This window comes from Onychostruthus taczanowskii, unplaced genomic scaffold (genome assembly GCF_017590055.1).
Source record: "Onychostruthus taczanowskii isolate IOZ18803 unplaced genomic scaffold, ASM1759005v1 scaffold19, whole genome shotgun sequence".
Classification (NCBI taxonomy): domain Eukaryota; kingdom Metazoa; phylum Chordata; class Aves; order Passeriformes; family Passeridae; genus Onychostruthus; species Onychostruthus taczanowskii.
The window spans coordinates 6,089,826-6,102,232 of NW_024499128.1; the positions used below are offsets into that span (position 1 = coordinate 6,089,826).

Genomic DNA, 12,407 nt, shown 5'->3' on the forward strand with positions numbered 1-12,407 from the left:
TTTACATGTTTCCAGTGGACCTGTGAGAGTAATAAATTGGATTACTTTGCAACATCCTTTGTTGTGCTATTAATTCTTTGTGGTAGCTCTGTGCTTCTTCACGAGAGCTTGTTTTCCAAGCTCTGCATTTACCAGCAAGTTCCAGCTGCACAAACAAGCTGACTTAGGATGCTGATTAAGACTTTTTAGTGCATGGTGACTGTTGCATTTCTTTGTTTTGAATCTGATGTTGCCCATACAGCAAAGCAGAGGGATTTAGAGTAAAGCTGACTGTTGTGTCCAAGTTTGTTGTGCAAATAAAAGATCTGCAAAGTCTGTTGTTGTGCAATTAGCATTGTGAAGTTGCTTTCAGATTTTACATAAAATGGGCTCACCTTTTCTCTCTATGGGGTTTTATTTAATTGACCAGCTTACCTTATCCTGTATGTCAATTTTCATTATTATTGCTGTGTTGCGGAGCTTCTCTTATTGGAAGCAAATCCAAAGCAGTTTTTCTGTAATATTTGGTCTTTGAGAATTATTCCCTGACCATGCTGGGACCCACTCTGTGATTTAATATCTTTCAATTTATAAACTGCTTTTCAGCTGTTTTTGTGATCCAGTTCTTCTCTGAGTGAGACTCTTGGGCCCCAACAACTGTCCAGATTTTTCAGTGTGAGGGTTTACAAGTGTGCACAGCTGTTGTTTGGCACATGAATACAGTGCACTCACTAAACAATTTACAGGATCCCCATCCTGAAATCTTTTAAGGTAGCAGATAAATGCAAAGTATTATGATCTCAGTCTCTAAAATGCATGTTCATTAACCACACTCTCCTGAATTTTGGACCCACAAGCTAGAGAGAGGAGCATTTGGTCCAGCTCTGCTTTTGTTAAAATGAAGCAAGAGCAAAACTGATGTTCAGTAACTCACTTCATTTACCAAGGTTATATAGTTAATCACTTTTTTGCTCCCCTAGCAAAGCTATTTTGGGTATCATTTGTACTCAGAGACATGTCACTTGTGTGAGTAATTTAGCATGTGTTAAACAGACACTGTCTTGGGACATTTTTTGTGAACTGTCTTTCCATATGTTGATGCACTGAAGTCACATAATGTGTCCTTGAAAGTTACTTTTCACTCAGTTTAATCTGTATCTCAACTGAATGAGTAAGAAGAAGTACTGATGAATTCATAACAGCAGATTTCACTCCAGTCAGTTAACTGGTGCCAATTAGACACTGATCTACTAAAACCAATGCAGCATGAAGTGAAGATTTAAGAGTGTGTCATTAATGATAGCATTAGGCCAGGAAGAGAAACTGTGCCTTGTCTGTAACCTTTATTTCATGCTGATTTGAGTTAGCTTAATTGGTTTAAAATTGTGAAGAGAAATAAAGCTGAAAGGTAATGTACCTGATCTGATAGCTCAGTCAGCAGTGGTGCACACATGAGTTTTGTGCATGCATTTCCTCCTTGAAGATTCCAGCTGCTGTTTGTAGCAAGGTGAAGTCTTGGATTTTTCTCAGTTTTAAGTTTCTGTGGGGAGTTCAGCTGTTTGTGAGTTGACTTTTTACTTAAGCACATAACAAATTGAGTTCCACAACTTCTGTTGGCAATAGGAAGATTTCTGTGAATTGCCAGTGTATCTATCTTGAAAAAGAAGGATGTGCAGGTCATAACAATAAATGGATTTATGAGCCTGAAGATTGATTTGATAAACTATCAGCAGTTGGAGAGCCACAGCTAATCTGCTTATAGCTGGAAAAGTTTGGGTTTTGATCATTCCCAGTTTCAAGGAGCAGCAGTAGTAACTGTCAGTCCTTGTGTCTCACTGCTCACATTTCCTCTATCCCAGCCTTGCTTGCTTGGATTTCCCACACTGTTAAATCAAATCAAGTGTTTGGACTCATCCAAATACTTCAGTATTAGAAAATTTTAATATTTTGTGGAATAGATTTTCTTTAAGACAATGAATTGGGTCAGAAATGTGAATTTATAGGCTCATGAAACTCCAGCAGTAATACAATGATGGATGTCTGTCTGGGAATGTTCAGAATGTATCAAAAATGACTGTTGTCTCTTTCATCTCCAGATCCCAAGACCTGCTTTAAATGAAATGAATCTGTAATTATGTTTAAAATGCTTTAGGTGAATTTGCCCTGGATGCATAGTTTGTACCTCTGGAGAGCCCATTAAGAGCCCACCTTTGAAAGGAAGATGCTAGATTTTACAGAGATGAGCTTTTCATTTCTCTTAACTGAGCCACTGAGCCCTGCATGCTGCCAAGAGAGAATAATAAATTCTCATTGGTCATGCTTCCTGTCATGGGGGTGCTTGGACTAAATTGAGATTAAATGCATGCTCCATTGTGTCACTCTTCTGGACTTCTGAGATATAGGTATGATTTTCATTGCACACATTTCCTCTCTGTGGAAATGCTACTTTTGTCTGTGAAAAAAAAAGAGACAGCATGAGTTTTTAAAGTTTGGTCACAGCATTCAGCAGGTGCTAGAGATGACATAACTTGTAATGTGTGTTAAGCAGCATTTTTGTTTTAAAGGCTGTGAAATCTTTGCCTCACTTGAGAAATAACATGCTGAGTGAATAAGGTAATTGAGCTTATTCTGTCTGACTGATTTCACTGGGATATTGTCAAACATTAGACTTTATAAAAATGGAGAGCCTCTCCCTTAGACCAGCTGCTGCAGACCTTTTTGCTTAGCAAATGCAGATTTTAATTCTGAAGCATAGAGTGCTTAATGCACTTCTAGGTATTTGTTTTGTTTTCCAGTTGTGGCTAAAACACAGTTACACCTAGTGGATTGGGAAATAATTTCATTTCTACTGCAGAAAATGTTACTTTTCCGCTCTGGAGAAATAATGGTTTAGAGTAATTAACTAATAATGGTTTAGAGTATTTTTGAAGTACCATTAGATAACAATTTCTAGTATTTCTTCTTAATCTCCTGAAATCTTTATAGATCTGAAGAATATAAATGGAGAGAATTTGAGATTATGAATTTAGAAAAATAGGAACATGAAGGGATTTTCATAATTACAGATACTAGGACTTCTTAGCTCATGTTTCTCTGGTGAGAATGGTATATGGTGACTCTGTTATCTTTTTAAATACTGCTTTCCTTGAAGGCAGTAAAAGAACTTTGGGAAAAGCATGATGTGATACTGTTTTCCTTACTAGCAATGCTAAGTGTTGCTTCCTTTGGACACAGCTGTGACCTCTTGTGTTACCTGGGACTTCCACAGCTGGAGACTTCTCCCATTCCCTGAGCTTTTTCTTGTTCCTCTCTTTATCCCAGCCAATCATTTTTCTGTATGATGTGAGAGAGGTGACATCTCTGTCTCTGTAAGCTTTTCAGACTAGCACTTTATATCAGTTTGTCAGTTCTTGGAGTCTGTCTAGCCCATGACCTGTTTTTGAAAGTGTCTTGTAGCATCTCCTAGGGAAACAATAACATAGAATGATACTTCTTGGCTTTCAGGTGCAGGTGATTTAATACATCCTTCAGCAAAGCTTGTGTATGGACCAGACCGTGGTATTTAATAAAATAGACGGCTCAGTTCTTGGGAATTTAATATTTTTAATCAATTTTTACTTTTTGGTCTTTGTAACTTCATGGGATGATGAGTTCCACAGTGATCTGCTACTTGGAAGTCTAATGTCTAGGGATTCATTTATGTTGAATGTTAGGTGAGTGGCTCAGAGCATGCAGCTGATCTGCTGGAGCAGAATTCAGCCACTCCTGATTCATTTTCTTCTTGCTGTCTGTGAGATCACATAGTCTGTAAATTCCTGAAGTTGTTGTCAGTATTGCTTTTTCTAATAAGTAAACAGGTCCTAGCACCTTTTTTATCTTTCTGTGCTTTTGGAAATGGGAAGACTGGGACTAGATTAGATTATTCCAGGTATAAATGCCCAACAGCAATCTAAATGATACAATGACACCTCAGTTTTCCATTACTCTCCTAGTGATTCTTATAATTGCCTTGCCTTTTTAACAGCTGTTTAGGATGTAGTTTTTAGGAATCCATCTATAATGACTCCAAAATCCTTCATGAGTGTAAATAGTCTATTTAGATCTTCTCTTTCTATAGTTTTAGCAAGGGCTGTTTCTTTCCCCACATGCCATACTAATATTAGAGTTCATCTGCTGCTTTCTTGCTCAGAATCCTGAGATCCATCTGTGGTGCTTTGCAGTCACGTTCCAGACCAGTCTGCAGACACTGTCACCTCCCAGCTCATCCTCAGGACGTGTCTCTGCAAAGCCTGACAGAATGCAGTAGTTATTTTGCTCCACTGTGAAAACTTTTTCTTCCTTCTCCTTCCCCCATCCACCCCATCCTTTATTAAGTTATGTGCCCTCATGAGGACCTTTTTCCTTTTCTCCTTTCAGCTTTGTTGTTTGAAGAGCCATTTCTATAAGGATAAATATTAAAAGTTTTTTTTAAATGCTAAGTGTTTAGAAATGGAATTACTTTTAAACATAGTCTTGCTGATTCTTTGGAAGACTTGAGAGAGGAATGATTTGGAAGACTTCTGAGGAATGATGTCTCTCTCCAAAAAACATACAAACTTTCCAGCCTTGCATCATACTTTTTGTATGTTTGCTCATTTGATTTTTTTTTTTGCCTCATAATAACAGTAGAAATGATAGTATTTAACTGCAGCATTTGTTATTTCAAAATTTTAAGTATTACTGGTGGAGCTTTCTTTAGAGACTGCTGCTGATGTGGTACCTCATAGTCTTTAGGGATTATGTGTAATTTAGAGAGGCAGGCTGTAAATTGTGGTTGGTTTTTCTCTGGGTGGGAGGGGAGGCAGTGGGCTGGGGTGTTTGTTGCAATGACTGATTACAGGTTAAGAATAAAATTTCTTGTGTCCAGTGTCCTTGCTGATACTGTCTGATGGCCCTGTACAAATCTTCCACTTCTGCCTCTGCATGCCTTTGTCTCCAAGTACTAATGCCTTGTAACAATCTTTAACCAAGATATGCCTGAAACTGGCTCTGCCAAGCTTCATCCACATAATTACCTTTTTATCTGCAGCTAATTCGTAGTGTGAATTAACATAGTGCATTCCAGCTCACCAAGCAGCAGTGCATTCATTTTCTAATTTCAGGTTTTTTCCTTCAAACAATTCTTGGTTGTTTCTGGAAGCAATGTGTAGAGATCTTTAAGATGGAGAACGTTTAGCAGTAGTTCAAGGGAAAACCACATTTCAACAATGTGGCAAAACTCTCACAATGACCCCACCCAATGTGAGAAGAAGGAGATTAAAATGTGTTCAATGCTTGGTTGTCAAAACAGTAATGGATTAATTTATTCACAGAAAAAATAGAGTAACAAACCCCCCCACGCTTGTTTCTCAATAATATTTTGCACTGGAGTACAAGCTTCATTAAATTTCCAACATCTGTTGGATGTGGAAGCAAAATCTTCAGAGTATTAAATTAGGTTTGACAGTGCTGTAAGACAGGGAAGTGGTTTGGAATGCAGAAGATGTGCATGGTCCCTGGTTTTGTCCTTTGGGTGGACTTAGCCTGGTGTAATTGTAGCTGTGACTAAAAATACTTTGGGTAGGTATGTTCAACTCGCTCCCTTTTGCTCTTTGAAGGTAGACTTAAGGAGCTTAATTGTTTTCCCATCTGACTTTGGTCCTCCTTATTTTTGCCTGCCTGAAATCTTGAATCTGTACAGTTTAATAGGCTATCAGAGATACAGAAAATACAAGCTGATTCTTTATATATAGAAATTGATATATAGAAATATATGGAGGTACATATAGTTGTGTGTAGGTGTAATTAAACATGGACATGTTTCATAGTGAATATTGTCAAGAGCAGAACATTCAGCACCAATTTCACTTGTTTTTTCTTCTGTAGGAGGCTAATTCTGGAAGTGCTGACTTGGATATCCGAGGCTGTTAGTTTTTGTAGCCTGAAGGTCAACATGTGTGCTTGGGGGAAAGATTTATAGGATTGTGGTCAACCAAAATGAAGGAGCTGCTGTGAAAGGATGAATGTAGTGAAGCATGAAGTATGTTACACTGGGAGCACTGCACAAGATATTAACAGCAGTCAGGGAAGGCTCCATCGTGGTGATTTGTTGTAATGCACAGGCTGCTCTCCCCTTATCCACTTGAGCAGTGGTTCACTTGAGCAGCAGTGTTGTACTTTAGGCAGATAAGAAAACAGCATCCTTCATCAGAAGAAGCCTTTTTAATCTTCTTTTTGGTTGTTTAGTCAAGAACGTAAGATTGTCGTGGTTTTCAGTGCTTTTTAAGTGGTTCCTTATATCTTTTGGAAGCCAGGAAAAGTGATGTATGGTTTTGTTTTAAAACATCTCTGCAGTAACAGTTTTAAAAATTGACTTTTTAAAGATACAGAGAAACCATCATTGCATAACCCCATAATTAATGTAACTCAGAATTAAACACTGATGCTCATTTCATACTTGAAAAAACAGCATGTCTGTCACAACCTTTTCAGTGAGCCTTTTCTCCAAACTCAGAGCATGTAATGCATACTCTGACACCTCTCTGCCAGGATGGTAATGTTTAGAGGACAGGTCATTTTCTGCAGTCTGTAACAAAAACCTTTGCATTAATATGCATTTATTTTTGCTCCTTATGAAGCATATATATCTTGGATAAATGTGCTTTTAGTGTTCCAGCATAAAATGGTTAGCACAGATTGGCAGGGCTTACTGCAGAATGAACACATTCTCTCTCCTTTGCCAGTTCTGGATGTACCAAAGTGAAATACAACTGCTTTGTGCTGTGTTGCTTTTTTGGCTTGCCTGGCTGCACTGAGTGGGGGAAGGAGAGGGAAGAGGAACAGGGATCAGAAGTGTGGGGCAGGAGCCTCAGTGTCCCCATTGTGTGGGGCAGGGACAGGGGGGTTTGCAGGGTGACCCTGTGGCCGTGGGGCAGCAGCTGTGCCTGCCAGGGACAGCGAGGGCACAGATGGAAGCCCAGGGAGGTGGTGGCAGCTCGGGCAGGTCCCTGGTGTGGCAGCACCTGTGGGGAGCTGGGCACTGCTCTCAGCTGCCCGAGGAACCAGGCAGCTCCTGGCTCTGGAGCTGCTCAGCCACATGAGGAGGCAGCTCTCATTAAATTGAATCAATTTCAGGTTTTCAAATGGAACATGAGAGGTTTTGGGTTTGCACTGTGGCAGAGGTGTAGAGGAGAATGTGAAGGATTGTGATTGCTGGGAGAGCAGGCAGTAAATTAGGGTGAGGTGCTTTGCAGCTCTCTTTCACTGTGGATGCTGATTGCTGCACAGGTCATTCTCGTCCTGTTATGAAATAACTCCAGAAGGCAGGAGCATTCCCTGCACACACATGGGTACTTTGGTATGCAGACTATTCTCTAGGGCACATTTTTTCATTTGTCTGGTCACATGTTTTTATTGTATGGTGATGTGGGATGTGCACTTTTATTTTTTTTCGGAGACAACTGTGGAAGTGACAGCGATTCATTTACTTGTGCTAGAATGAACATCTGCTGCTGCCTTCCTTCCTCAAATAAAGCAGAGAAAGATTACTTACCTTCCTTTGGGTTGGCTGTCTAAACTTATAAGTTGTTTGAAATAAACCTTCTTTCACCTCAAAACAAATGTGCAGAGTAAAAGGAAGGACAATGTTTGATGGAAGGGGTCTGTGTTCTGAGCACTAAAAAGTCCTTGAGCACTTGTGTGCTGAAAAAAAAAGAGTGAGAAGAACTACAGTTTTTCCAAAGCACATGTTTCTCTGGTATTCCTCATAAGCTTAAATTAGATATCAGTTGGTACTATATTTAGCAAATTTGCTTGGAGTCTCAAATGAATTTTTCCAGAGCAAGCTGTGCTCCTGGAAATGCCCATGCCTGCCTGTCAGTGGTATCTCCATCCCAGCCACATAACACCTCTTGGCTTTCACCAAGAATTCTCCTTTTGCTTTTGATAAAAGCTGATTACATGGCCTGGGTCTCTGTTCCTGCAGAATAAAGATACAATATTAATTCTGAAGGATGCTTTGAAGTATATGGCTCCACAGCTTGAGTGGGATGTGGGTACTTGGATATTCTGAAATGTGGCCAAGATAGTGCAAAACAACGTTGCTGTCAGAAATTTTTTTGTGAACTCAGCATATATAGGAGGGCTTCTAGTGTAAGAGGGAAAATATTGTTGCTTTTAATTTGTGAATATTAATAAACTGAAGAATAGATGTTCTAGTGTTTGGAATTTATGTTTTTGTAAGATTAGAGACATAATAAAGAGTTATGAAAAACCTCTTAATAGCTATTTTGCCAAGGCTGTAATGGTGGATGGTTTCTCTAATTCCTGTATTGTGATTCTTGGAAAATACTCTTTTATCTAGGTAACCAGCATTACCCCAGGTTCTGGTACTATATTAATATTTTACTTTTAGGGTTTATGAATAATTACAAATATGAAGTTGTTGGTATTTCCTTAGACCTTAACAGCCTTTTGTGAATGAATTGGTGAACAAGATAGCATGAACCTTTTCTCCCCACTTTGGATTCCCCATTCTCCTGGCATAAACATTGCTTTGCTAAGTCAATTTTGAGTCCTGTGCTAATTTCTTATTATATGTGCAATACATATGAAATGATGTTGTCTCCATGTTATGCAAAGGAGAAAAGTTATACTTTCAGAAGTTTTGAGTGATGTGGGAACTTCCTTTGGAGGAACAGCATCATTCAAATTAACAGATTTCTCAAGAATCAGACCACTGCTGAATCTTGGGTTTCTTTGCAGTTCAGCACATTCATTTTCTGTAATTTCTTTGAATTTTGAAACAAATTCAAAGCAACCATTGGGTTACAGGCATGGCTGCCATCACAGCTGGAGTGATATAACAGCAACTGTTTTTATTTTGTAGCTGATGCTTTTTTCAAAGCTGCAGTGAGCCTTGTTCCTGAAGTGCCAAAAACGATCAGTGTAGATGGAAAGATGCGACCTTCTGATGCCTTCCTCCTGGAATTCCTGTGTAATTTCTTTTCCACATTATTAGTTGTTCCGGTAAGTTGAGTCTGTATGAATGGCACACAGGTTAGTATAGACTATTTTGACTTTCCTGTTTAAAAATTTAGAGCAGACTGGGCTTCTGGAGTGGGAAATGCAGGGATTAGTTTTCTGTGAAAGGGTGAACTGTTGTGCTCACTGACTGCACAATCACTCGCCCCAGTGCAAAATGGGGAGGCAGAACAACTGTGTGGAGTGGAGGCACAGCACTGCCACTCTCAGCAGCACCTCTCACTAGACGTGGATTTGGGGTGGAGTGAAATCTCACCATCATTTAATTGTGTAAACATCATGTACTGGTTTATTAGCTAAGTATTCAAAAATCTCTAATACATGAGGAGGGGAAAAATACAGAGCTCTAGTTGCTATTATTTACAGTTACTTTGGTATAGGTTGCCTAATCATTGGAGTGAAAACAATAATTAGAAGATGTGTTTTGGCATAACCTTCCTCTTCTGATGAATATTTCACAAAGTACTACACCCTTCCAGTTTTTAACTAGCTGTCAAATTTAGAGAGAGATGTAATTTTCTCTCCAATATTTTCAGTTATATCTTAAATATGAGGGGAAATTGTAAATTACCTGTATATTCATTTCTTGGAGAGAGTGGTTTTTCCTCCTCACTGAAACCTCCCTTATGGTTTTCTCCTTCCTTTTTCCTTTGCTTGGTGAAGCAGCACTCAGTGGGGTGCTGTTCAGATCCTTGCTGTCAGAGCTGTGCATTCCCCCTGTTGCAGTGGCAGGGGTGTCCCCTGTTCAGAAAGGTGGAAGGGAAGGGGAAGCTGCCCTGGGATGTCACTGCTGTCACTGACTGCAGGGATCAGGCTGTGGAGTGACTGGGATCATGAGCAGGTGCCTGAAGGAGGGAGGGATACAACCTCTCAGATTCTGTCATGAAAAATAACTTGCAACAAGATGCCAGCACTCAGAATCTGGCTTCCCTAACTCTGTTCCCTATTTACAGAATACCAAAAGGAAGTGTCCCCAGCAGACTGTGATTTGTCCTGTGTGTCTTGGTGCCACTGCTCCAACTGCCAGCTGAATTAGCTGGTGCAGTATTAAAGCTGCTGGTAAAAACTCCCAGCTTTTGTAAAGCAGAGTCTTTCTTTTCATTTCATGTGAAAAGATTGTTGATTGTCTGTAACTGACTTCCCAGTGTAGGAGTTCTTCTGAAACTCATAATTATATGAGTAATACACTACAGCTTACTGATACGATTTTAATAACGAAATCTACCCAGTGTTTAATTTTAGAGGCTTAGCTGTTAAGAAGCTGACAATTAATTTTCTACTGCTCCCCCATGACTACAAAACAAAGCATTTCAAAGTTTGTCTGTGGAGGCTGTCTGGATCATGTTCTGCTTATGGGTCAAATGAGCATTTTAGATGGAAACTGGAAAAAAAATTCAAAGGATTTGCAGGAAGCCCACTTAAGAAAAGTAGCTGTCAGCTTTAATTATATTGTAGTTCTGCTTTTATGGAGCTCAAACTGTGACTCTACACCACTGAATGGCTGAAAATAATCCTATTTTTGTTCCAGAGATGTGGTGTTGGTTTTGATCTATCTTTTTTCTTCTCTGTAGGACCACCCAGAGCAAGGAGTGTTGTTCCTTGTGCGAGGATTACTGAATGTGATCCAGGATTACACCTGGGAGGATAACAGTGATGACAAAGTCAGGATTTATACTAATGTTTTGCATCTGCTGTCTGCAATGACTCAAGAAGCATTTATCTACCATGTAGATAAAGGTAATACCTAAGGGGGGCTCTGGCTCCTTGCATTCCACCAGGACATTTGTAGTATTGTCTTATCACCACAGCCAGTTAATGAAGACCAGTGGTAATCAGGCTCACAGGATGGATTATTTTTCTATCCAGTTCCAGGTATTGTAATTTAGAATAATCCAGGAGCTGGCTTCTGAACAGGTGCAGTCTGCTCTTTAAAGTGAATCTGTGCAGAGTGGGTTACTTAGTTTGCTTCTGGTGCTGTTGGTGCAAATGCTTATAAACGTGAACTTTTCAAGTAAAGATTATGCATATGAAGGGTTTTATTTAAGTCTAAATCATCAACTTGATTTATACTTATCGTTGGTGTTTCATCCACATTTATCCAGTTTTCAGAATGTAAAGCCTAGTCTTCATTATTTAAATTATGTATTTGCTGCTTTGAAGGCAGGCTTTGAGTTCTGGAAATTGCAGTAACTTACAAAAATATTCAGAATAGCTAGAAAATTCTAAAGATTTTACCTTTTGAAAAATAGCTGTCATATTTTTTGTAATAATTTTTGGAATATTTTGATATATGCTCTAAAATTTCAATATTTGCCTTCTGATTATAGATTACTAAATTAAGGTAGAGTAATAAATAAAAATTCTTTAAAGCATCCTGAAGATTAATGAGTCAGAGAGGCCAAGATGGTTTGACTTTTTCTTTGTTGCACAGACTTTCACAGAGGGGAAGCCTGGAATGTGTTCTGCAGTTCTGGTGAACAGTCTGACAGATTTACCACCCATGACAAAACACCTCTTGCAGTTAGCAGCACAGAAAATAGCTGTCAGTGGAAGTGCTCCCCTGTAGTAAATCTGCTGTTCAAATTCTGTAAGGAAGTGTGCTTTAGCTTTTTCTTTCACTCCATTTTCTGTATAACCAAAATAGCTGTATAATCCCAAGATGAGAAATCTAAATTAATTAGATTTTAATGGAGAGAAGCATGGAAATATAAATTAGTAATTTTCCCCCTATTGCAGGGCAATGGGAGTTTTTTCTAGCTTCTTAAAATGAAGTTTACTTGGAAACAGGGAATTATCTTTCATCTATTGTACTTTCTGATTTACCTAGAATATATTTAAACCAAAAAATTTCTTCTGTCCTTCTTCTTAATAGAACATAAATAAATTAGGGCAAAAGACATGTTTAAAATCACAATTATATAAGCTGTAAAAACTTGAAGAGCTCTCTCCCTCCTAAGAATCCTTTAAGGTCTTTGAAACTGAAAATACACTTTCTGAATTTCTATTCATCACTTTGAGGTAATCATGGGTTTATTTTAAGGAAAAAAAAGCAGTTTCTTTTGCAAATCTGGTTATTCTCAGTAAATAAAACACAAATTGTTTGGCCTGGTGCTGCTGCCATTGTAGATGATGGCCATACTCTTCTAAAGTGATGGGAGCAGGGAGTCTGTCTCTGTGGGAAACCTGAAAATTGACATGATATGTTGCTTAACGTTGAGTCTAGGAGATATTTGTGAGCCTGGCTGCATCCAGGAATACAGGACTGGCTTTAAGCTAAAAGAGTCTTCTCAGTGTTTTGCTCCTAAAATCAAAAGGGCATAATAGGCAACCAATGGTAGGCACTTAAAAACCAGTTCTGTTTGTGTTTC

General features: G+C 38.9%; 1 protein-coding gene across 3 annotated transcripts in view; it reads left to right on the plus strand.

Moving 5' to 3' along the window:
- VPS35L (VPS35 endosomal protein sorting factor like) overlaps nt 1–12,407 on the plus strand; it is a 46,890-nt gene that overhangs the window by 30,048 nt on the left and 4,435 nt on the right. For all 3 annotated transcript variants that reach the window (XM_041401707.1, XM_041401706.1, XM_041401705.1), the window contains exons 27-28: nt 8,885–9,024; nt 10,611–10,776. In XM_041401707.1, the coding sequence (XP_041257641.1) occupies nt 8,885–9,024; nt 10,611–10,776 (306 nt within the window). The remainder of the gene's footprint in view (nt 1–8,884; nt 9,025–10,610; nt 10,777–12,407) is intronic.